The 26,430-nt window shown below is 43.8% G+C and overlaps 1 protein-coding gene and 1 pseudogene across 2 annotated transcripts in view; both read right to left on the bottom strand.

Moving 5' to 3' along the window:
- Positions 1-26,430, bottom strand: part of PLBD1 (phospholipase B domain containing 1) — a 53,223-nt gene that overhangs the window by 9,204 nt on the left and 17,589 nt on the right. For both annotated transcript variants that reach the window (XM_048835329.2, XM_075124246.1), the window contains 7 exons: positions 25,192-25,411; positions 21,452-21,535; positions 19,742-19,880; positions 15,717-15,878; positions 12,506-12,650; positions 3,726-3,926; positions 3,473-3,613 (listed from right to left, as the gene is read on the bottom strand). In XM_048835329.2, the coding sequence (XP_048691286.1) occupies positions 3,473-3,613; positions 3,726-3,926; positions 12,506-12,650; positions 15,717-15,878; positions 19,742-19,880; positions 21,452-21,535; positions 25,192-25,411 (1,092 nt within the window). The remainder of the gene's footprint in view (positions 1-3,472; positions 3,614-3,725; positions 3,927-12,505; positions 12,651-15,716; positions 15,879-19,741; positions 19,881-21,451; positions 21,536-25,191; positions 25,412-26,430) is intronic.
- Positions 6,779-7,985, bottom strand: LOC142071017 (myosin regulatory light chain RLC-A pseudogene; annotated as a pseudogene).

Below are 26,430 nucleotides of genomic sequence, written 5' to 3'. Positions count from 1 at the left end.
CAAGATGATGAAGTGGTTGCATCTTGGAAAAGGGACAATATGTAAAGTGTTGAAATGCAGCAGTGGTGAAGTCATAGAACAAGTAAAACCTTACACGTACCTAGGAAGATTGATCAGAACCAACAGTTCCACCAAAGATGAGGTTAAAAGGACATGTGCTTCAGCTACACAGAAGTTGATGAAATTATGGACTGACAAAAACACTGTTTGGCATCAAAATGAAAATGAATCAAACCAATGTACTAGCAGTATTATTCTGTGGTCTGGAAGCAGCTGCGGTAAATGAAACAGACATCAGAAAGCGGCTGGAGATAACAGAGATGAGAGTTCTTTGGAAGATGGAAGTGTACGTACTGTGGAATGACATTGACAACTGACGAAATTAGAAGGAGCAGGATGTGAAGTGACGGTATAGGTCTGGCTGAAATCAAAAAGATTATAATAATTACAACACTTTAGAAGGCAAACAGGATGCAGAGGAAAATAATGCAAACGCAACCACGGTCAGTCAGACCTGAAGGCTGACCACCAACTACATGGCAGGAGATTGTATGCAGGGACTTGACCAGGCTGGGCTTAATGGAGGGACAAGCCACAGACAGGAATGAGTGCCGGTTCTGTAGTGCTCCTCATGCTTTGGGATGAGAAGAAGAAGTGTATGTATTTCAGACTTTGGGGAAATGGTTGATTTGTACTGTGCTTGATCCAACATATGCAAAACATGTCCAGAAACTTGGGAAATGGCCATGTTATCAAAGCACGTAATGTAAAATGTTATTTTTTTCTAACATTTAACACACATGAAGATTTTCCCAAAGCAGTAAGTTGTTTAAGCCTCACAATTCATTTCATTTTCCACTCCTGCATATTCTCTTCTCTAAAGCCTCCAATCCTTTAAAACTTAGCCATACACAACAGCTAAAAAACTTCTTTTAAAAAATTACATGCTTTTAGTTTTCCCAAGTGCCTCTGAATTGCACCTTTTGGCTCTGCCTCTACCCTTCCCTAAAATCTTCTACATGTGGTACAAAAAACATTCAAATACAGAGTTGATCTTTCTGTTTTTTGCCAAAATTTCAGTTTGTGGGTTGTTTTTGTAAATGCCCCAGCTGTGACTTGTTCCTCTTCCTGCTCTGATTTCCTTTAACTCTTTAGTCCTCACTGCACATTTTCTATCTTCCTCTCTCACACCTGCTGGGTGGCCACTCATGGACCACCAGCTTGGAAGACACCAGGACTTCCCCAATGACTTCTGATGTTACCCCATCACTTTTCAGGCCCTTAATTGACCAGAGCCATTGCTAGCCCTGACAACCTGAGGGAAGGAGCCAACTGGCAGCACTGGACCCACCGTCTCTCAGTTGCTCTTTCTGGTGGGCAGGAAGATAGCCACTGAGATCAGCTGCCTGAAGTTGCTGAACAGAGGGATTCCGGGTTCTGCTCATCTGGAGACAAGGGACAGGCCATGAGTCTATTTGCTTGGCTCTCATGCAAATGTTTAGGCCTTAAAAAGGAGCTCCAGGCTTAGGGCAGAACATTCTGTACAAACTATGGAGAGGAGTGACTGCAGATCCTGGCGTGAGGGGTAGGTCAGGTCCAAATACAGCCTGACTATAGACAGGCTCCAGGAAGTAGCTATAGCTGGGGGACGAGACCAGCAGCTTCCCTGACTGTAGCCCAAATGCATAAGTCAGGAAGACTTAGGGTTTGGAAACACATAGAATAGCTTAAACCACACCCAACCAGCAGACGACCTGAATCAGACTTCCCCATGTTCTCTTGAACTGAACACATGGTACAAGTGAATGGCCAGGCCAGGGGGCCTGGAGACAGAAGCATAGTCAGAGAACACACCTTAATCTGGTCCAGAGACAGAGGGACTTGACTAGGAAAAACACAGATCATCAACAAAATGGGCTAGAAGGATAATACTAGACAGGCAACTGGCCTCCCAAATGAGGACTTGGCAGAAGCAGGCAAAAATGACTGTGCCAAGCACAAGACCAAAATGAAACTGCACGACAGCAGTTCCAGCTCAGTCTAAGAAAGGCTTGGCCCAATCACGCAGGGCAGATGGTCTGGTCCCAGTCACTGATGCATCATCCTCTGCCATCACCAGTGGGCACTGCACCTCAGGTATCTGTCGCAATCCCAGAGCAATGGGAAGGAGGAACCACCTCTCTAAAGACCTCTCTCCTGCTACCCCACTTGAGATCAGCTATTAGGCTCCTTCATTTCTAGCCCCTCGGAAGAGCCACCAGAGTAGCGATGCTAAGCCCACCCACGCAGCAGCAGGAACAACCAACTGCCATATAAGTAGCCATGTTTCAGATCCTCAGTGAGAATCTGGGAGAAGCATGTGTCCACAATGTCCAACATCAGATTCTCTAGGTTTGCAGGTAGTGAAGTTTGCCATGAGCTCCCCAGTCAGAGGGGATTAATGAGGCCTCAATTTGTTAGTCTGTCCCTAATTAAGCCATTTCAAAAAGTGAGAAACAGAAGGAGAAAAACCACTTATTTCTGCATCTTCAGCAGATTAGAGGTACACAAAACATAAAGCAGATGAAGAAAATTTATAGATTATTCATGATAAGCACACCCCCCCCAAAGCGTTATTTATATTGCGATAGCACCAAAAATCTTCTAGACGCTTCCACGGAATTAGAGAGGGCAGAAAGCCAGAACAAACCCACCACAGTTATGACTGATGCATCTTCCTGAATGTTTGTGTATGTGGGTCAATTCTGAAACTCATCACATCTTCAGCTGTGCAACTGCACAATAGAACAATGGAAACAAAACAATGAAGTCTGTGGACAGAGCTCAGACACAAGTGCCTGGGAAATGCTTGTGAATGTGCCCTGATTGCTGATGCTGGCTGCTAGCATGATTTCTTACAATGCCTTTGGGTTATATTTTCAGTCAACCTGTCACTAGCTTTGCTGTGGGCTTAAGATATCTTCTGGAGAGCAAATATTTGCTAGATAACATAGCCCCATGAAAGCTCAGCTCAGAGACTGAGTCTATCGGAGTCCTTTTTTTTCTTTTAAACCCATTTCCCTCTGGGGTGACAATCACAAAAAGGTTCAAGTGACTCTCAATGTCAAAATAATTCAGCACTAATTAAAAATGCTTCTTCCCGCCTCTGAGAAAAAAATAAAGGCACTCCAGTAGAGAGGAAAACCATGCAGGAGAAAGCCAAGTCAGCGAAAGAAGAACAAGTCACCAATTCTTACCTTCAGCACATCCTAAAAAGATGTTCACGGTGGCCATTTGCATTCAGATGCAGCAGGTGGGAGCCAGTTTCATATGAAACACCAAGGTGCACACAAGAAATTACTGCCATTGGATCTCGGTGACATTTACACAAAAAGCTTCCCAACTTGGAGTCCCAGAAGTAAAATAACACTCCCATCAGTTTGCACAAATGGTTGAATTTTCCTAACCCTAAAGCTATCAAAGCAGTGATTACCTTTACGGAGAACACTTGTCTGATCAGAATACTCCACGAGTGTTGGGATCTGCTCAACGATATAGAGTGCTCCGTCCTCCAGGCTTCCTTCCAGCTTAACCTTCTTCATATCCAGGACCATGTACTGATTGTTATAGGTTCCTAGGGGGCAAGTAGGAGGAGGTTAGATCTTTCACTACTGCCTGGAGAAGCTGGGTGGGAAAAAAAGTAGGGAGTGTTTTCTTTATTCAGAAGTTCATATAAACTTACTTACCAGAGTTGCATCTTAAAAAAGTTTGTGCCCAGGTTTTGCCACTGTCTGCCATCATGTTGGCAATACGGACTCTCTGCCAGGCAAAGAGAGATTCGGGCACCACTTGTTTAAGTAAAGTTTGGTTAAACACATTGTTTGTGGTCTGCAACATTACCAAGCCACTGCCAAGTAAGTAAAAGTCATCCAGAGACATCAAAAAACCTTAAACAAAACAGAAGAGTTCCTGTTATCTTTGTGGGCTCTTAACATGGAATAGACTCCAGCTCTGCCTCACAGTCCCATGCTTTAACCAAAAGATGTTCCTTTCTCAAACAAAAAAGGCATATAACTTGTATCAGGCATATGTGCTACAATAGAGCCAGAGCAACTTTGAAGGCTCAAGCCATTATCCTCTCTCATAAATCAGGATTCCATGGCTTTTCTCAGATTGGAATACACCTAGAAGAGAATTACTCTACAAATAATTGTTCTCTGAACATAGAGCAATAACAGGTTTCTGCAAGCACAAAACAGGCAGGGAACACTCATAGCTTGAAGTTCTGAGTAGTTAGTTCCAAAAACCAAAATGCAGCAATAAATAAAACCTATCCCAAGCACAGCTTTAGAATCATAGACTATCAGGGTTGGAAGGGACCTCAGGAGGTCATCTAGTCCAACCCCCTGCTCAAAGCAGGACCAATCCCCAACTAAATCATCCCAGCCAGGGCTTTGTCAAGCCTGACCTTAAAAACTTCTAAGGAAGGAGATTCCACCACCTCTCTAGGTAACACATTCCAGTGTTTCACCACCCTCCTAGTTAAAAATTTTTTCCTAATATCCAACCTAAACCTCTCCCACTGCAACTTGAGACCATTACTCATTGTTCTGTCATCTGCTACCACTGAGAACAGTCTAGATCCATCCTCTTTGGAACCCCCTTTCAGGTAGTTGAAAGCAGCTATCAAATCCCCCCTTATTCTTCTCTTCCACAGACTAAACAATCCCAGTTCCCTCAGCCTCTCCTCGTAAGTCACGTGTTCCTGTCCCCTAATCATTTTTGTTGCCCTCCGCCGGACGTTTTCCAATTTTTCCACATCCTTCTTGTAGTGTGGGGCCCAAAACTGGACACCGTACTCCAGATGAGGCCTCACCAATGTCGAACAGAGGGGAACGATCATGTCCCTTGATCTGCTGGCAATGCCCCTACTTATACATCCCAAAATGCCATTGGCCTTCTTGGCAACAAGGGCACACTGTTGACTCCTATCCAGCTTCTCGTCCACTGTAACCCCTAGGTCCTTTTCTGCAGAACTGCTGCCGAGCCATTCGGTCCCTAGTCCATAGCAGTGCATGGGATTCTTCCGTCCTAAGTGCAGGACTCTGCACTTGTCCTTGTTGAACCTCTCAGATTTCTTTTGGCCCAATCCTCTAATTTGTCCAGGGCCCTCTGTATCCTATCCCTACCCTCCAGCGTATCTACCTCTCCTCCCAGTTTAGTGTCATCTGCAAACTTGCTGAGGCTGCAATCCACACCATCCTCCAGATCATTTATGAAGATATTGAACAAAACCGGCCCCCGGACCGACCATTGGGGCACTCCACTTGATACCGGCTGCCAACTAGACATGGAGCCATTGATCACTACCCGTTGAGCCCGACAATCTAGCCAACTTTCTATCCACCTTATAGTCCATTCATCCAGCCCATACTTCTTTAACTTGCTGGCAAGAATACTGTGGGAGACCGTGTCAAAAGCTTTGCTAAAGTCAAGGAACAACACGTCCACTGCTTTCTCCTCATCCACAGAGCCAGTTATCTCGTCATAGAAGGCAATTAGATTAGTCAGGCATGACTTGCCCTTGGTGAATCCATGCTGACTGTTCCTGATCACTTTCCTCTCCTCTAAGTGCTTCAGAATTGACTCCTTGAGGACCTGCTCCCTGTTTTTTCCAGGGACTGAGGTGAGGCTGACTGGCCTGTAGTTCCCAGGATCCTCCTCCTTCTCTTTTTTAAAGATGGGCACTACATTAGCCTTTTTCCAGTCGTCTGGGACTTCCCCCGATTGCCATGAGTTTTCAAAGATAATGGCCAATGGCTCTGCAATCACATCCGCCAACTCCTTTAGCACTCTCCTTTAGTTTTCTATCATCAGATATGGGAGAAGAGCTAGAGATGCCAAGAAGGTCAGAAGACTCTTCTCTATTGATAGTCTATTTTACACACTTGGATACTCCAGTGATGAGTGGCAGTACAAAATGCTTAGGACTTGTCTGTAGTTGTAATTAACACCTTGAGTTATTTGGGAGCAAACCTGTGTGTGGACACTCATTCGGAATAAAAGTAGATTTTACCAATTTAAATTATATTGGAATAGGCCATTCTTACTCTGAAATAAGTGTCCACACACAGGCTTGCACCAAAATAACTCAAGCTGTTAATTATAAACCAGTTTAGTTATATTGGTTTCAATTTCCATGTAGACAAGCCTTAGATATCCATATACAGGCCCTGTAATGGAGTAATAGCCCCTACCATGTGACTGCAAAGGCCAATTCCTGTTCCTCCTTGAAGATATAGTGGTCTGATGGACCTGACTCAAACAAGCCATCTTTTAGAATACCATGTCTTTCAAGGATCTTAAAAGTAGACATTTCCAGGAGATTGTGTGTGGTTGTTTGTAGTGTGTGGTCTGGCTGGCTGGGTCCCCCTCCCGGGCAGGTCACATCTTCTGTTATTTGTGATTTTTTTCTTAATTTATACAATAAATTGTTATTTAAAAGTGGAATTTTTAATTACAAAAACATCAACATCCAGGTAAGCTAGAAAGGATGATTTCTTCCTGGGTTTTCATATTCACTGATTTTTATCCTCAATTCTTTTTCAATAAAATATCATCTGTCATCCTTTCCCAGCCTAATAACATACGTGCAAATATGCCAGTGTGGCCTGGAATATATCAATATTTGGAGAAAGGAAAAAGTTAAATGCATGCTACAAGTTCAACAAGGGGAAAAATCCCTCAGAAATAAGGACAAGTGGAAACTAGAGATATCAGCAGATGGCTGGAGTTCCATTCATTCATCTTTGTCTTTGTCATCTATGTTTAAGGATGCATGAGAGCTTGATGTAACTGAAATTGCTTTTTTTTGGTCAATTGTTGCCTCTCTGTACAATCCATCTAACCTATCTGTAAACCAGTCTCCCATCGTTATCAGCATCTCTCAAACAAACTTCTCAAATGAACCCTGTCACTCCTGTATCAAAGCCAACACAAGCAATCTGATTACATCTTCTGGATCAGAGCCATTTACCTTATCTCCAAACAATGTAGGAAACTGAAGTTTCCAGGACCTGGAGCCTCATTCATCATGGCACTATTAACTGCTGAGTAAAGTGAGGCCCTACACTTAACTTGATGGCATTTCTCGGTTTGTCTGCATGTAACACAATAACTTTTGACCACTGCATCCATAAATTCCAAAATTACAAGAATGTTCTAGACATCACTTAGAATACAAAGGTGAGGCAGTGACCTTAAAAAAGCCTGTAACAGGGCAGCAGAGTCACTCTGGATACAGGGGTGAGGAAGAGATCTCAAGGTTAGGGAAAGGGTAAGAATTGGGTATGAGTTAGTGGCCCCCTCACTCTATTCCAGCCAGACTCTTCACCCCAACTCCAGCCTGCCCCCCAACCGGCATGCTTGTTCCCACTTCAGCCAGAACCCTCCACCCCCCGCAGGGCCACTCACATCCCTGCTCCTTCCAGGCCCCTCACCCTTCACATTCCAGGCAGAACCTATTGGTTTTGGTGATGTGACTAATGCTTCTCTGCTCCATGTCCTGGCAGAAGCCTGACCAGGAGGCGTCCAGGATTATTGTCAGTAGACAGGTGTAGTTGGAGGTGGCTCTCAATTAGTTTGCTTAAATGGAAGGTTAGATATCAATAAGTAACTCGCTCAATCCACAGGGTCCGGAGATGGCTACTCGACAGCTGGCTAATGTATTGTGTTCTTTAGTTTTCTTCTTCAAAAATGGCTATAATTATCTCTTTCAGGAGGGGGGCCCAAGTGATTCTGAGTGGGGATCCCATAAGTGGGAGTCTTTCCAAAGGAAGCAGGCATATTATGCAAGTCGTCTTCATCAAGAAAGCAATCTCTGTTTTGCTCCTTCACGCTGAAGGCCTTCTTTGAATTCTTGAACAGAGCTGCACACAGCAAACACATTGGAGAGTCCATGATGAAGCCACTTCTTGCCTGGCTTTCTTTGCTCTTTTGCTAGACATGCTGGGAACCACACCCAATGGAACATCATAGTGCTAGGGCCAGGGCTGGCTCCAGCATTTTTGCCACCCCAAGAGGCAAAAAAACCCCAACTTGCCACCAAACGGGGAGGCAGAATCCTTCCCGCCGAACATGGAGGCGGAGTGATGGTGCGGCTGCCGAATTGCTGCTGGTGACTGAAGAAGAGTCATGTCCCCGCCGCCGAATTGCCGCCAAGTGCGAAACGTGCTGTGACAGAGCGGCCACCGAATTCCCGCTGCCACTGAGGGCAAATTGCCACCCCGGAGCGCAACGTCCTGCCGCCCCTTTACATTTGCTACCCCAGGCACCTGCTTGGTTCGCTGATGCCTGGAGCTGGCCCTGGCTAGGAGCATCAGGCTCTGGTTCCTGCCTGAGGCTTGGCTCCATGGTCCATGCAGCAGGGCTTCCCACAGCAGCTGCAAAAATCAGGTCCTGGCCTGTGCAATTTTGTATTTTATCTGCTGTATTTAGATTCATGTGGTATTCTCTATAGGGGTAACCCGGTGGCTAAAGCATCATTTATTTCAGCCTGGTTTTGAAATCTTAATTGGCTGAGCAAAGCCAGGCCTTACACTCAACTCAATGGCATTTCTCTTTGTGTCTGTTGTCACAATGCTCCTCTGTGTGCAGCATCACATGGGCAATGTCCAGGGGAGAGATGACCAATGCAGGCAGCAAGGTTAGGGTTAAGGTCGCTGAAGGGAGTGAGTGATAACTGGCTGAGTTACCTCTGTTGTCACAATGCTACTGCTCAGGCTCCTCTGCCCGCAGCACCAAATGGGCACCATCAAGGAGAACTTGTTGTTGACAGGAAACTGATAAATCAACAAAGAGGAGCGGCTAAGACAAACTGACAATAAAATGTAGGTTTTGTGGCAGTATCCTGTAAAATTGCTGCAGTTTCAGAGATGGAGAGTGCATTGCTACCTCCCTCCACCCCTATCTGTCAGCTCGACCGACATAAGCAATGAAGCGTACGACCCTCTAGTTGTATCTATTGTTAACTACAAAATAAAGGATGCTTAATCAAAAACATAATATGTGCTGTGACCCAATGTTAACTAACTAACAACCTCTTTACCAGACTGCAAAAGATAGGGTGCTATAATAAAAAAACAGTATTTATTGCGACACAATGTGGAGGATCTGCTATCTGGGGCAACGTGACTCGTGTTGGGGTCAAACAGTACACTGACTGGAGAGGAGGTATATTTTTTTTTCTGGGAGGACATGTCACTTCTTACAGGGGATGTGAAGCAGCTTTGGAAAGTAGAAGAGCCAAGACTTTTCTGTCATGAGGTAGGCCAGATATAATCTAGAATTACTTTTTGTAAACTAATTATCAGGGATGGCTTGGAGGGATGGCTGTCTCTGTTTTATGCCTTTCATACCGTCTCTATCTGTGAAATGTCAATTAATACTTATATTTACACTGAGCTGATTTGCGTTTCCAATTACAGTAGATTCCGCTTATTGCTATTATCCAGCATTTGCTAGTAAGTGGAAGTGAAGCAACAGCCAGAGAAGGAAGCGTTGGGACGTGCCTTCCATGGATGCAGCCCTGCAAACTTGTCTGGGGGCAGGGCAGCAGCAGGGAGGGGAGCTGCAGCCTGGATGCTGGGGCTTTCTGTGGGGAGTGGGAGACTGGGGCCCACGGAGCTACATGGCACCTTTCCCTGCGCTCTCCAGGGGTCAGAGTTCAGCATGTCCCAGCGCTTCCTTCTGTGTGTGCAGTCCCCCAGAGAGCACAGAGAGGTACCGTGCAGCTCCGGGATCTGGGCTGCAGACCCCCGGCCTGCAGCCCTTTATCTCCTGTGGTCCCTGTGTGCAGGCCAGTTTGCTGGGATATAGCCCCAGAAGGAAGTGGCTGGGACATGCGAAGCACTGGCCTCAGGCAGGTTTGCACATCCCAGTGCTTCCTTCCGGGGCTGCAGTCTTGCAAACATGCCTGCAGGTGGCCCTTTCTTTAAAAAAAAAAGCTGTTAATAAGAAGCATGCTGTTGCTAATATCCAAATCCCATTAACACTGATGTTAATGAGATGGGACTGGTTCCCAACAATATGTTGCCCTTAACCAGAAGTTGCTAATAGCACGATTGCAACCAGGCAGAATATAGTGTATTTTATCAAGACAGTTTGCTGGCTGGCTCTGTCAGAACAAACTTCTCTTGGCTCAGGGGAAAAAGTGATAGCCTGGTGTGGGTCATGTACATGGAAAAGGCTGCAGTCTTCATTTGGAGCTGTGACATGGGACCTGTGGGTTCCACTGTAGACCCCAGAGGGCTAAATGACCGAAAGGTACAAGACTCCATCACATTACTGCAACTTACAGCAGAAGAATTTGGAAGTTTTCCTTATTGCAGGATGTCCCTAGACTGACACCAAGCTTGCGTCTCAGTTGTTGTCCATCATTTGGAAAAGTGCAAGAGTCTGTGAGCCGTACTGTCAGCTAGTGCCAACTGATGAGGTCACTGGATCTGGCTCTCCTAATGGCATGTGATACTACACCATAATTCAGAGTCTGCTGAATTTCTCTCATGTAGACACATACCCTGGGAGCCAGGAACCTCACTGTGGCCATGACACCTAACTTTTGTAGCTTTTTGTCTTTGCTGAAATTTGCAGGTAATGGCAAATTCTACCATATCATTGTATCAGAGTCTGTCCTGGCACAAGAAAGCTTTAAGATGAGCCATGTCTACAACATTTCTGGGCTATTCTGACTGTCTCTAGGGAACAAGTTGAGACTTTGGGTCTTCTAGAATGAACTCTAGTTATACCAGCACCTCAGTGGCTGATTCTTTGATATCTTCCAAGGTGAAGTGTTTGACGAGCCAATTGGTCAAATCAGGGAAGACTCAGATTTTTGTCTTGTGTGACGAGGCCACAAAGATTGCAAAGCATTTTGTAACACTTGGCACATATGCCAGCCCAAATGGCAACACTTTAAATCGGTAGTTCTGGTTCCATATCTGAAGCACAGAGAGTATGTCTGTACACATGTAAGCTCCATCTCCCTTTCTAAAGGGTGCAATGGTTCTCAACAGCATCTTTTCAGAGAGATCTCAGATCCAGGTTGGCCCTTAGCCTTCTGTCTGTTTAGGTACCTAGACAGTACCTTTCCTTCTCAACAGGTGACAGAGACTGAGTGGCATTCCTTGCCAGTGGGGACTGGAATTACTATAGAGACTTTCTTCCTAATACTGTTAGAATGCACTACTGAAAGGAGATAATTTGGTGGAAATTTTCTAATCTGACTTCAGTAGCCTCTCAAAGATGAGAGCCCAAATCTCTAAGAGAAGGTGGTGCCTAAGGACCATTGCGGAGAGAGAGGATGCACAAGACAAGCAGTCCCTCAACCTCAATTTCATTCAAATGTCATTCAAAAAAACACTACCACCCCAGGGTTATTGCTGTTTGTAGGTAGAGACACTGAGGACCCTTCAGCTTCTGTTGCAAGGGAAACACACCAACTAACTGGAGTACTGAAATCCTCAGCTAAACAAATTGATGACCACAGTTCTATCAGAATTAGCCTCTGCCTGCATACCCATCTCAACTATTTTTTTAAAAAAACGATTTTAAGTTTTGAATTTCAGCTTCAAACGTGTGTGATGCAAACACAAACAGCTTTTCATTTTGCTTACTTTTTCCAGTCCTGAAGTTTAGAATAATTTCCACCACCCATCCATCTGAACTCCCACCCATTTTTTTAAAACCAAGAATCCACATTTTAACATTAACTACTGGCACTTTCTAACATTGCTCTAGGATGAGGAGAATGAGATGTGCTGCCAAGTCTGTCTGTGGCAGTTTATAAGTAGTTTTGGCTACATAACTAAAACATGAAGCATACATAAAGAACAAGAAAAAAAGACCATCCTCTGAAGGGAGAGTAAGCCTAAAGTTCGCTGGTCAGGTAGAATCGCCCTCCCCCAACACGTACCCCCACCTTCACAAATCAAAAAGGCGATTGAAAAATCAATTTGAGGACTGGCAACCAAATGTCAAAGATGATGTAAATTTGATACTCCCTAGTAATCCCATTAGTATCAGTCACACCACTAAAGTGAAGTGTTCAGAACTGTATTATCACCAGAGACACACTAGCACTGTAGGGCTACTCTTGGGCAGGGTGGGGAAAAGATCAGTAATGCAGGCGAACATGTACCAAGCAAGCAGAATTCAAACTCTTTCAAAAGGAATGACATTTGCGCCAGGGGGTTGCAGAATATTTAACAAGTACTCTTCAGAACACAATCTCAGACAATTTTTTTAAAAAAGGACACATTCAAAACAATAAATCTGGAAAATATTTTCCTCTATTGGCTTCTAAGGGTATTAAGGTAGGTCAGCCTCAGTGCCTACAGTAACAGTGTCCTGTCTATAAGGCTTTTATAGAAGAGTCCACAAGAGTCAGTGAGCTGTGGAGAAGGCACATACAGACATAGATGCATTTATGAAAGCTGAGTATGAGGTTTCCTATTCTCACCCCAGTTACCTGGGTAACTGCTGAATGAGATCCGACCAGTAACAGTCTTTGGATCAGTGATGTTGAAGTCCCAATGTTTATATATTCTCAGCGTAGCTGCATATGTAAACCAACTGGAATGAGCAAAATAGATGTTCTCATATCCGGGGAGAACCTAGAAAACAGAAGCAGAACAGTGAGTAATCCTGATTATTGTAACACTCTACTCTACACCAGTAGACCTGGAAGAACAACTTGTTGCAAAAAACCCATATGATGGATTTTGCCTTTGTTCAAGAATTATCAGACTATCAAGTTTGAATCTCTTGTTATAATGGGAGATTATAATCTTTATAAGATTTAATAATCTTTAAAGCCAGAGAGGGGATGCCTGGGAGACCAGGAATTCTGGAGCAGATATAAGGGCCTAAGAAATGACAGCTGCAGGTGCTGGGAGAGAAGAAGTGGTCTGAAGGTGACAGTGTCTGGGGAAACCCAGGGTACTGTTTCTTTAAGGGCCTGGGATTAGGAGCTTTGCAGTGTGGTGTGGGACAAGGCTCCCCTCTCTGTCCGCCATCCAGAATAAGTTCTGGGAAAAAGCATGGCATACAACCTGACTCTTGCCTTACTCTGAGAGAGACGTGAGCAGGGGAAGCACTGGTTGCCTGCTGACCTCTCCCAGCCCACAGGAGAAAAGATTGAGGTGGTGTGACCTGGCCTCCAAGTTGGGGAGGAAGGCTAACACCTTCACCCCAGACAAGGCACCTGGGAGGAAAGAATTTTTGTTATGAAGGTTTGTTTTGTGTTCTGTTTGCTTTTTTTAAAAAAAGAACGTGTTGCCAACCTGGGTGGAACCGGTTAAGGGAAATTTACAGAGGTCAGCTTGGAGAAGCTGCCCTACAATGGCAGCCAGCTATAGCTGTTAAAAATTAGTCACTGACATTTCTGGGAATAATCCTTGGTCAGTTCGCTGTTTACAAGCAATTAGTAGTAATTATTTGAAATTAGTTAGTTTAGTTTTTATTGGACACATGTATTATGATATGTTTCAGTTCCCTGAGTGCTACTTAGAATCAAGTTTCCTGCTTAAATACTCATATTTACAAATGCAAAATTTGCTTTCTACAATATTCTTCAATATGAGCTGAAAATATGCTGGTTTTGTGTATGTTCCTCTTGGTGACCTGGTTAAATAGAAAGTACAGAAGGCAAAGACAAGGGACCTTGTCAGTAAAAGCAAATTTGTTTAAAATTTTAAATGTATATTGACAGAACATTTTTAAGTTTTCACTCAGCTCTAATATCCAGGAGCCAGTTACAGTACATAAATATCGGACTCTTTTCAAGGTTAAGCTAAGGTTCCTGAGATGCGACATTCCCCACACCAAAAGGGAGTGTCCCAGAAGTCTTCAGATCCCATCTGGAACCCTGAGAATTCCCCATTTTGTCACCTTAATCTTTGAAGCACCATGTTGCGGCCACCATCTGCAGTGAGATTCTTTCCGAAGCCCAATAACAAAACCTCTCTCAAAAATTCTTTTTTAAATCAAACCAAGACTGCCTGTTGATCTAGATGGCACTCCCTCCTCAGAGCACTGTGCCCACACCTGCAGTGTTCCAACCCCGTACCAGCACAGGGAAGGAGACCACCCCTAGAAACGAAAAACCAATTTCTAACCATTTTTATATCACACCAATTGCCATAGGACCATAGTGCTTCTCCTGGATGATTGTGAAAATCACCAGTTGCACAGCCTCCTATAGCATCTTTAACTCCCCAAATTTACACAAAGAGGTTACCTCTAAATCAGATACAGGTATCCCCCGGTCCTCCCCCCAGAAAGCTAAAATGCTGCCTCAACAGTCTTCCTGATCACTACCAGACCAAGGGACAGAGACTGGCTCTGGAAAATCAGATGCTGACCTTTTCAAAGGCATGCTGCAGAGTCACATGATTGGCCATTCTGAGATGTTTTGTACCCCTTAAAAAATGCATGGGAACTTATCATCTATCTCTCCAAAGTGGCTTTTAGCCATCTTCAGATCTTAAACAACTTCAATTTAGAGACAAATGAAAGACCAAATACAAGAGTAACATGATACAAAAGCAAGAACTAGAATGATTTGTTAGAAAAATTATCTATGTACAAAAAGAAAAGGAGTACTTGTGGCACCTTAGAGACTAACCAATTTATTTGAGCATGAGCTTTCGTGAGCTACAGCTCATTTCATCGGATGCATACTGTGGAAACTGCAGAAGACATTATATACACAGAGACCATGAAACAATACCTCCTCCCACCCCACTCTCCTGCTGGTAATAGCTTATCTAAAGTGTTCATCAAGTTGGGCCATTTCCAGCACAAATCCAGGTTTTCTCACCCTCCGCCCCCCCCCACACAAACTCAATCTCCTGCTGGTAATAGCCCATCCAGAGTGACCACTCTCTTTAAAATGTGTATGATAATCAAGGTGGGCCATTTCCAGCACAAATCCAGGTTTTCTCACCCCCTCACCCTCCTCCAAAAACCACACACACAAACTCACTCTCCTGCTGGTAATAGCTCATCCAAAGCGACCACTCTCCCTACAATGTGCATGATAATCAAAGTGGGCCATTTCCAGCACAAATACAGGTTTTCTCCCCCACCCCCACCCCCATACACACACAAACTCACTTGATAATAAATGGCCCACCTTGATTATCATACACATTTTAAAGAGAGTGGTCACTTTGGATGGGCTATTACCAGCAGGAGAGTGAGTTTGTGGGGGGGGGGGGGGGGGGGGCGGAGGGTGAGAAAACCTGGATTTGTGCTGGAAATGGCCCAACTTGATGAACACTTTAGATAAGCTATTACCAGCAGGAGAGTGGGGTGGGAGGAGGTATTGTTTCATGGTCTCTGTGTATATAATGACTTCTGCTGTTTCCACAGTATGCATCCGATGAAGTGAGCTGTAGCTCACGAAAGCTCATGCTCAAATAAATTGGTTAGTCTCTAAGGTGCCACAAGTACTCCTTTTCTTTTTGCGAATACAGACTAACACGGCTGTTACTCTGAAACCTATCTATGTACAGTATCAGTTAAAACAAAATGGAATCAAGATGATGGGGCCCTGACGCCTGATTGAGGCCCCTATGTGCTCCTGAAATATAAATAATAATGAGGGTTACATCAACATGATCATGATACAAGTCTACTCAGGGGCTAGAAGCTATGAGAAATTTTGTTGCCCTCACCTTGATAAGAGCAGAGCAGTGACCGATGTCCCACTGATATCTCCCAAAGCCTGCTGGGTCATCCTTATACCAACCCACTACTGAATACGTGAATAATGCAGGAATAAGGTCCAGTAAATCTCCAACTGCATTCAGGAAGCGGACATCAAAGACACTCAGGGGCTGGGAGGCAAAGAGACCAAAACAAAATTATTTTCAGATGGAGAAGTGACTAAGTGAGCAACTTCAGCTGTTAATACAAGTTTGTTTTTCTTTCACCCCCAAAGGAATCATTAAGTTATTCCCTTTACATAAAACATTTGTTCATATAATGCCATAATTACACTATATTGATACTGGAATACTGCTACGGAGAAAACAACTAAGGAAGAAAAGGAGAAGTTAACAAGAATTATTAAAACCTGTTGTATCTGTACAGAAAGCCCAGAGTCAGCAGCTACTGTACTGTTAGGTTTGAAAACTTAGTCAGTTGTACATTTATCTAAATGTCTTTATTAATGACCCAGATGAGCACTAAGGTCTCACAAAGACTTTGGGCTTGTCTACATGAGAAAAAAAAGCCCACAATAGCTAATGTGTTTAGCTATTCATACTAACTTCCCTGTGTATACAAACTCTTTGATCAGACACATCCTGAGGTTGGAAAGACTGGAGATAAATGATGCATGGGGAGCTAGGTAAGCTTAGTGATACTAGCCAAATGTGAAACTACTTACTCAGATTGGTTAATAGAGAAAGCCAATCACCAGGAACTAGACTAAGGACTTTCAAAAATCCCATCCTGGCTTTAGGAGACCAGAGTGATCTAATTCACAGTTCATTTGTAACCTATCATTTGGTAGTCTCTCCCCTGGCCTCTTCCAGATAAACATATAAACAGAATTCTAATCTTAAGCCTTCTTGACACCAGGGTAATTTTTAGAAAATTCTCCATGGTTGTTAACACCATACCCTTTGTGTAGACAAGGCTCAATAGGGTGACAGAGTGCTTGTGGCTGGAAGAATAAGACTGGTTGATTTGCAAGGGGAAGCAACCAGGTAGGAAAGAAGTACAGTGCTTCCATGAAGCCCTGTTCCTAACCATGAAGCTGGCCTCTCTTAAGAGAGACTGCTGGGGAGAGGTGGAAGAGAAGAGAATGGTGTTCTCTCAATTGCTACCTATTTTAACATGGAAGTAAAATGGAGAACTGTATTGTCCACGAGCTATTCAAACTATTCTGCTTTTCAAGTGGAAGTAATCAGCAGAAAGAATGTAATACACTGCTTTGTGCACATGTGCACAAAGGGGAAGGGAAAAACCTTCCAAAAATAAAGCATTTGCCAAAAGTTCCAATAATAAGCAAAATTTCCCCACTAAGCTAAGATCTTGTATAGCAGGTGACCCTAATATTGGCTGTGATTTAGAGGCGGAAGGCCGAGACATACATTTAACTTTTATTATATTGCTTTATACTCTCACATTTTTTAGTGAAAAGATATGGCAGGGGAGGGGCAGGCAAGGTACCTCAGGTCTATAAACAGCGGGATGACTCAAGTGTTGAGTTTTTTTTAAACAACAGTGTGATGTACCCAGAAGAGGGTCCTAGGAGTCGGTATATAGGACAACTTTAGTTTCTATATTAAATTATACATGAGAAACCACTTTCAAAAATAATCAAGAGTTGGACTGAGAGATTGCAGGGGAGAAGGCCTGACAAGCTGAGTAGGAAGAAGCCCATGGAGGTAGCAGCAAGAAGTGAGATGGAGCAGTCTTTGGCTGCTGGTTATAGGTTCCCTGGGCTAGGAAGTGGTGTACTGTGTGTGCCTGGGTTCCCATACCAACCACTGGTATGGTGGCACAAGGCCAGAGAAGGGGAAAGGACTACAGGGCCCAGCATTGGAGCCAGACACCAGATATAAGGACTGGATTTTTATTTTGTTGGACTGTATGTCACCCTGGAATGGGTGGACTTAAATCATGACCTGGCTGTAGGATCATCCCAGGAAGAGGCTGACCTCCAGAGGACCAGAGCATCGGTCGGCAGGGGGTGCCAGACAGGGTGAGAGCTGCCATGCCTGACCACAAGGAGCAACTCCAGAGGTGAGCTGAGCCCTTTACAGTGATCTACTTAAAAGGGCCATGTTTTTTGGCACTGTGTACAAGGTAAGTGATTGTGATGATGCATACACCATTGCTGACTGGATCAGGACAATACTTTGTATACTGTCTGCATGGGATTTTCAAAAGCGCTCAGTGCTGGTCTAACTCTTTCCCCCACTGACATCAATGGTAAAATTCCAAATGACTTCAATGGCAGCAGGACTAGGCCAATGCTGAGTGCTTTTGAACATCCTGCATCTGGCTTTAAGTCATGACCACCCAGAACCTGGAACAAGCATTCCCCCTAGGGAAAAGTGGGAGAGGTGAGATGGAGAAAAGGGGACATCACAAGCATACTCCTACATGTCTAAAGTCTTCCGATGAATCCATTTGCTCAGGAATTAGCATCTTGTCTTCAGGATTCTGGGAGAGCCTCAAGACACTGATCGAAGTCCTGCAACAAATCCTTTGAAGTCCAAAGGATGCTGTGTAGTCAGGGCCCTACCAAATTCACCATAGGTGCCGACTTCCCCTCTACCCAGGGGGTGCTTGGCCCCCATTCCCCCCCTAGGCCCCACCCCCACTCCACCCCTTTCCGCCCCACCCCTTCCCCCAAACCCCTGCCCCACCTCTTCCATCCCTGGCTCCTCCCCAGGCCCTGCCCCCACTCCACCCTTCCCCCAAGCTCCCACCCCGCCTTGCCCCGCCCCGCTCCGCCTCGCCCCGCTCCCACCCTTACTTCTGCACTGCTGCTGGCAGGGCACTGTCTTCAGAGCTGGGTGCCCGGCTAACAGCTGCTCCTCTCCAGCCACCCAGATCTGAAGGCAGCACAGAAGTAGGGGTGGCAATACTGAGACTCCCCTAAAATAACTTTGTGACCCCCCTGCAACTCCCTTTTGGGTCAGGACCCCCAATTTGAGAAATGCTGGTCTCCCCCATGAAATCTGTATAATATAGGATAAAAGCACACAAAAGACCAGATTTCACGGTCCGTGATGTGTTTTTCGTGGCCGTGAATTTGGTAGGGCCCTAGTTATGAAAGCTTGTGCAGTCTTGTCCGAGAGTCAAGCTTTCTTAACAGAATCTCAGCAACTCTGGCCTACAGAGAAGTGTCTCTCCATTATTCTGAACGGACCCTGTCTCTTTCTTTTTCACTGTCTGGCTCCCCCTGCAATAAAGGCCCAAAGCAAATTCTACAGAAAAAAAAAAAAGGGCTTTGCTATTTTAAATGTTTCTGCCTTGCAGTTCACCACTCCCAACCTTCCCTCTTCCTTGCAGTCCTAGGCAAAGATTGAAAGGTCAGTTACTGAAGTCCTTACTTTCACTGTGTGACATGCATTAGACATTTTGGGACAGATCCTTAGCCGTTGTAAATTACTGTAGTTCTACTGAAGTTCATGGAGCTACACTGTTTTACACCAGCTGATGATCTGGATCTTTGAAATGATACTTCCAATACAAATTCTAATATGAATCACAAACAACTCTGCCATAATACTGTCACACACACTCTAAAATGAAAGACTAATTTTTTTTAAAAAATCCAGGGCTTTAAAGTTACCTTTGAAAATAAAGGTGAAAGCTTTAGTGACCTCCCAGTTTTTTATTCACAATATTCTTGCCACTTTGAACACCCAAGAATTATTTGCCCAGAAACCAATTAAGAGTGCAATCTTCCAATCTGAGTGTGCATTATAAAATCATTCCCCACCAGCATTCAAGAAGACAGAGTTGCAAATTAGTTTTAGGGAAAATTTCTCTGATCTGCACTGAAGACTTCTTACATAATCCATATCGAATATCCACTAATGTTAATGAAAGCTTTGTTTGCTGAATAGGTCAGCAGAGACCCTTGTCTTTAAATATCTTCTACATCTTTGACTTTGAATTACCCTATCCTTCCCTCCTCCCCCTAGAATCACTTAGAGAGCTTCATCACTCTTACTCTTTGCTTGTGGTGCTTAGCCCATTCTTGGGCTCCCATGTACAGCCCATCCAGCTGTGCAATAACATAGCCAGCATGCCTCCAGAAGGGGTCATCCTTATTATTTTTGATTTGTTGTCTGGTCCATTGATCCTGTTTCCTGCAAAGGAAAAAATTTGGTTTTACAGAGCACTCTTCATATTCCATGTTTCCTACAAAGAAAAACACTTTACACCATAATTAACTAAATAATAGAGAGGATTAACCATGGACAAATGTAGTTGTGATAATGCTGCTCAGCCATAGCTGTCTCTCCCCTTCCCTCCCCACTCCACCTCCCAGACAGAGCTTAGAATATAAAACACCATGTTTTGTTAAAATAGGCCAGACCAAATTCTGGCCCCTGCTCCAGCCCCTTTACCCAAGTCTGGTAAGCATACAGGAGTGTAAAATGACTGCAACCGAATTCCCTTGGTGCTGTCGCAAGGTAGGGCTGACATAAATGGCTCTATGATGCCCCCATTCCCTCCCTCCACAGGCTCAGGAATAGTGTGCATCCTGGGAACATTTGGGGGCATGGTCATAGCTCTCAGGCCTACAGGTTTTCTGTACTGTATAGCAGCCTATAGCCAGCCCAGCAAAGGTTGCTGTAAAGCAGATCAATCCCCACAGCAATCCATAGTCTGGGCCATGCAATGGTGGGTATAAAGCCACTTTCACCCCCATCCACCTCCCTGAGCTGCACCTGCTGTGCAGCGTCTCTTTGGAGATGCAGCATAGAACTTCGCCTGGAATGTTTACCAGGGCATAGTGATTGCCTGCTATTTTTTTCATTGAGGAAAGGCTGGTGGTTAGAGGGGTATAAGGAAGCATTGGGATCCTTAACTTCTGCTTCAACAGGCCAAAAAAATGCCTTTAATGTAGTACCTTATGAGAGGGATCACTACTTATATGTGCAGCAATAACAGCATGAGCCACAAGCACAAGTCCTAGTGTGGGGTCCAGAACTACTGAAAGCATGCTACCCATGGAGCCATCACTTCCTAGCATAAAAATGGGCAAAAGGCACAGCTTACAGAAATGGCTGAGGTTTTGCAGAAATATTTGTAGTCGAAGAAAGAAAACAGAAATTATATCAACACATGAACCTAAGGAAATAAATAAGTTAGGCCAAATGCTGAGCCACCCAATTTAGAGCCTGGTTCTCTTCTCATGTGCACCAGTTTTAAACTAGTGTAACTCCATTGACTTGAACAAAGTCACTCCTGATTCTCGCAGGTGTAAGTGAAAGATTCCAGCACTTAGTAACTAACATACAATGTACTTGACCTTATAGAATATACACTATACAAATGTCTACAGTAGGAAATATATAGGAAAAATTACAGGTGCCAAGAGATAGTCCAATGTGGTATTCAGTACACAAGCTTGTCCATAAAGTAACTGAATACAGTAAGCTTGTGAATTAGTTGGCATTAATTAAACCTGTTTGTGAGAGTTCAAATGCCTCTTTGAAGGAACAGAATAGGGAACAGGGCATATTCCCTTCTTAATATATGTTTGCACTTTTTATTCTTGTTAGGTACATAATCATAACAGAAGGAGCCTCTACTTCCTCTTTAGCACACAAACAAGATCAACAAACTCTGCTGAAAGACCTGAGGATTCCATCATTCTTTTATTTCTAAGCCATGAATGCAAGAATCACATTTCTAGTAACTCAATACATACCCCATAAACTCCTGAATGGTGCTTAGAATGGTGGGATTCTTAATTAGTTGTGGATACAGGTTTGAAGTATGGTCATACATACGCCTGAAAGAGTAAGTGTCAAAAGTTATTTTCTGCCATTTTTCCTTCATTTCTTTCAATTCTGGTTTCATGAATAGTAACAGATAAGCAGCATAGTTTGCAAGTCAGCTGTTTCTTTATCACAGTATTAGCTTTGCATCTCTGGTGCAAGACAAACCATGATGCATGTAATAAGAGGAGACTTTTCAGAGTATAAATGGCGTAGCTCACCACCCACTCAAACTGTCTTACAATGGAAAAAGATGAGAAAATGAGATTAAAGTATCTCTATAATGAAACTTCTGTTTTCCAGCATGCTTTAGGTCAGTAGCATCTTGGATGTCCTAACACGTTAACTGAAAGTATGACACAAATGGTTTACTGGAAGATGATCCCATTTGGGATCAAGAAAGCATTCAGGTGGATGCTGATTTGATAGCTTGTGAAAAACTCAACTGATATCTAACAGTGTTTTACTACCAATTAACCAAGTGTTTCTTCCTCAATGGATTAGCTAAATATCTATGCAAAAATGTATATTTAAAGAGGAAAAAAGGGGTCCTGCACACTTCCAGAGCACTAAAGACTCTCTCTGGCCTTACTGTTTTGAGGAAGAGGAATGGATGGGAATTGCCAGGAGCTTTGCTGGGATCCAGAGTGAGCAGAACTAAGCCACTCATCTGTGTAGGGAGCTCCCGCCTAGCATTGAGAGCAATACATCATGGCCAACTATGTAACCTGGGTTGCATATGATCATGCTGAGCACTTGTCACAAGGCCAGACTTCTTTCTGTTAAAGTCTGCAACAATCCTAGGTCATTTCACTGTAAGGGCAACCCTCATTGGGACGAATAGGTTTGCAAGATCCGCAGGCCTTATTCCCAGTTCCTATCTGAGGGTGAAATGCATTCCTCTGCAGAGGGCCTATGTACCACTTAAGTCCTATGTAAGCAGAAAACTCTCATCTCTGCTTTGCTCCCATTGTACCACTCAGGCAGCACAAAGGAAGGAGAGACTCACCATGACTCCACCTCTGGGGATTCTCACAGCAGGCACAGAACCTGCAGAGTGGGCCCCTACATAGTGCTCCCCCTCAGACCCCAGCGGAGGGGGCATGTTGGGGACAGGGAAGGGGAATGGCCAGAGTGCAGTACACTACATCTGGCAGATGCTCCCTTGGGGATGACAGCCAGATAAGCAAGTTAGAGAAGCTCCCAGGTTGTTCTAATAAGTGCTTGGGCCAGGGCAGGTAATCAAGGAGTTGTAACCAGCCCCCCGACAAACACCTCTATCTGCCACACCTAGTGAATGTCCAGCAACAGAGGGCACACTTTACACCAGTGGCATCTCTAGGCTGCTCACTGACCAAGCCAGTGCAGAATCAGGGACTTGTAGCTTCTTGAGAGGCCTCGCCTCCTTATACGAATCAGAGATCAGACAGAAGGGAGGAAGGAGTTCAGGGACTCAAGTGATCTTTTTTTTAATTGCCTTGAGATATTAAATGAAACGTCTAAGTCCTTCATGCTTTATAATGGTGTCATACTCAAGCAGTAATCAGCTCATTAGATTAAGTTTAAGCTTTTCTGTTCTACCTAGGACAAAATGTAAGGCAATTAGGAAACCGGACTGAGAATCTCAAGGTACACGCCAAAGGAGAATTTCAATTTACCTCTTTAAATCAAGAGGAGCATCACTTGCAGGATGCAGGCTGGGAGAGATCATACCAGAGTGATGTTTGACCAATGATATTTCAAGTTTAAAGTTAGCTCTCTCGGACCTATCATGTTCCATTGAAGTACATGAGAAACGCAGGGGCTCAGTGTGATGGATTTGGAGTTGCTCTGTAATTGGATGAGCAAAATGAGGCCTAGTACTCCTTTCAATTTTATTTCTGTCTGCCACTGAAAGGAAGTATGACGAGACCCAAACCCAGTCAGGTCTGCAGGGGTAAGTGCAGCTGATCCACAGATACTGTAACCCAGGGCCACGTCTAAGTGAGCATTGTAGGATTCCACCCTGGAAAAGGTGAGGACATGAGGGCTATTACCTGTGGGGGTGCACTCAGAGACCAGAGAAGGGATCCGAGGTGCAGCCAGCCCTGTAACTGTGACACTCAGTGCCTCTGAAAGTCAGGACATTGATTTAGCTGCCTAAACATGGATTTAGGTGCCTAGCTTCAGGCACCTGCTTTTGAAAATCTGTGCCAATAATTCTCAGTTCATGTATAAAACAAGGGTACTTGAAAGAACTCAGAGCCATTTCTAGTCCAAGCAATGACAGATTGCATCCCAGTCTGAATACAACTAGTTAGTATTAAGGAATTTAACAGGTAGCGTCCACCAGATTTGAACTGTGAATTCTGAAAATCCAAAAGCAATTATAAAATAAACTATTTTCCCCCTCACTCCTTATAGTACCAGGTAATGCAGCTTTTGGGAGCAATGCTAAAAAATAAAATTGTCCTCATTTTAATCAGGGTACTAAATGAACACAGGTACAGGGTGTTCAGGGTACTAAATGAACACAGGAACAGCCAAATTATTCCCTTTTAAGAGTGGAGGGGTGTGTGGGGGATAGGGGGGATGAAGTGGTGATTTTCCTTTATTTGCAAGTCATTTTGTTTTTACAAGTTAAAAAAAAAAAAAGCACAACAGGACACATACTTTTAGTCTATGTGGTAAAGGATAAGATCTAGTAGAAGAGCATCAGCACCTCTTAGTTTATTTCATCATACATTTTTTTCATAAGTTTTCTGAAACATAGGGAAGTTCTATGTGCTCCTTAGTGAAATAGAGCATGCCAGTCTATTTAGATAGCTTTGCTGTAGCCTGATGCCTGACAGCTGAGCAGTTGTTGATGCAAGTAAAGCCTTCAGCATCTTGGAACAGACTGTTATGCTTTCCACTTGCTGTTATCAGACGAGGAGAGTCTTTAAAAGCAATAGTTAAGCTGCATGGTCACAGCTGTGTGCAAAAGGAGAGAACAAGGGCATAAAGAGACTTACTTATCTCTTATGGGAGAAAATTCAGACAATGCTGGCTCTTGGAGAACAGACCTTCCAAATGCACAGAGATGAATGTGGCAGGCAGTTAGATGGGGAAGCTTGAGATGCCCCCATTTGTTTCCAGATTTCAACATGGAAGACTTATGCAAGTGTCCCAAGGGAGAACAACTGCCTTATGTTAACTCGGGTACTTTCAGCATTTGAGCAAGGAAAGGAAGGGAAGATGTACGTATCCCTCCATAAGAGCTATTTTTCAAGAATGACTAATTCATCCATTTGTGATCTACTTGGGGGAAATGTGAGACAGGACTCTGGGCTTGCATTCCAATTGTTGAATTTTAGAAAAGTTACTTAATCTCTGTAAAAAGAAAAGGAGTACTTGTGGCACCTTAGAGACTAATCTCTGTGGTTCAATTCCTCATCAGTAAAATGGGTTTAATACTCATCTCTCTCTCTCCAGCCTGTTGTGAGACTCTCTGTTAAAAAACAAACTTTTTGAAATCTTTGAATGAAAGGTGATAAGTATTATATTGTAACAAATATCTGAACTGCCACATTTATAGTTAACTTATATGCATCAAAATAGAGAGGGAGAAAAGAGACCTGAAGAAAAAGCTGGCAGTATCATGCACTGAAATTAGGTACTTACAGAGTAAGCTAACTTGAAAGGTACTTACGGAGCTGTGAGATAGCCCTCCAAAAAGCCAGCTGCATACATGAGGTGTTCATTGCCTATGGACTGACTCCCATAGCCTGCTCTGATCTCCAGAATCCCCCACCCTGTTGATTGTATGGTGTCATTGTAAAAGCCATAGGCATCTCCATTTCTGTCCAATATATCTTTGACCTGGATTGTTTTCTCAGTTTTCATCCAATATACAGTTGCATAGCGGATTTCTGCAAGCAAAAACCAAGGAGGAGAAAGTTAGAAGGTTGTATTACATATCTCCAGCAATAAGACGTGTGGGGACCTCATTCCACTGCAATATCCTATCCCTCATGGAGAACTAGATGGATGAGACAATTGGTAGTGAAGTTTATGCAGCCAACCAATTCTAGGTCACTAGTTTCAATCTATAATTAATGATCTAGAATAATCATCATCAGATGCCTGTTTGCTCACTTAAGTAACAGACAACTGGACAGACTGGTTGGTTCACCATATCTGATACCTCTGTTCACAATCTTAAAGGGTGAAAAAAATGAAAAGCTACAAAAACCAGACTACCTACTCAGGCCTCGAGATGGCCCCTGAGGAACAGAGCTAAGGTCCAGTTCATTGGCAGGGCAGAGACGTGGAAAAGCATGTAGAGCCACTTCCTGTCTCATATTGGACCTGTGGACATCCTCAGTTTCCAGGACTGAAATTCTGGCACATTTCAAAACAATTATACTGACTTTTTTTTTTTAAACAAAACGCTCCACCCAGTACTCGCTCAATTAAAGTTAACACATTTTACACTACAGCAAACTCTCCTACTGCCTTTCCAAAGATAGAAACATATTACATTAGCTGCACACACTGTGACTGTATTAAGAGTAACCCTCTAAAAAGCTAGTGACCATGTGCTATATCACTTGCAGGAAACTATGTCCACAATCTTTTCAACGCATAGCATGAGCCACAGTTGAGTCCTGATATAGAAAAGAAGATGCTCCCATACCTGACCCAGAAGAAATTCTACAAAGAGAGGTTTCAGAGTAACAGCCATGTTAGTCTGTATTCGCAAAAAGAAAAGGAGTACTTGTGGCACCTTAGAGACTAACCAATTTATTTGAGCATAAGCTTTCGTGAGCTACAGCTCACTTCATCGGATGCATTCTGTGGAAAGTGTAGAAGATCTTTTATACACACAAAGCATGAAAAAATACCTCCCCCCACCCCACTCTCCTGCTGGCAATAGCTTATCTAAAGT

This window comes from Caretta caretta, chromosome 1, assembly GCF_965140235.1.
Source record: "Caretta caretta isolate rCarCar2 chromosome 1, rCarCar1.hap1, whole genome shotgun sequence".
NCBI classification, from domain to species: Eukaryota; Metazoa; Chordata; order Testudines; family Cheloniidae; genus Caretta; species Caretta caretta.
This window is presented reverse-complemented; position numbering and strand designations above follow the sequence as displayed.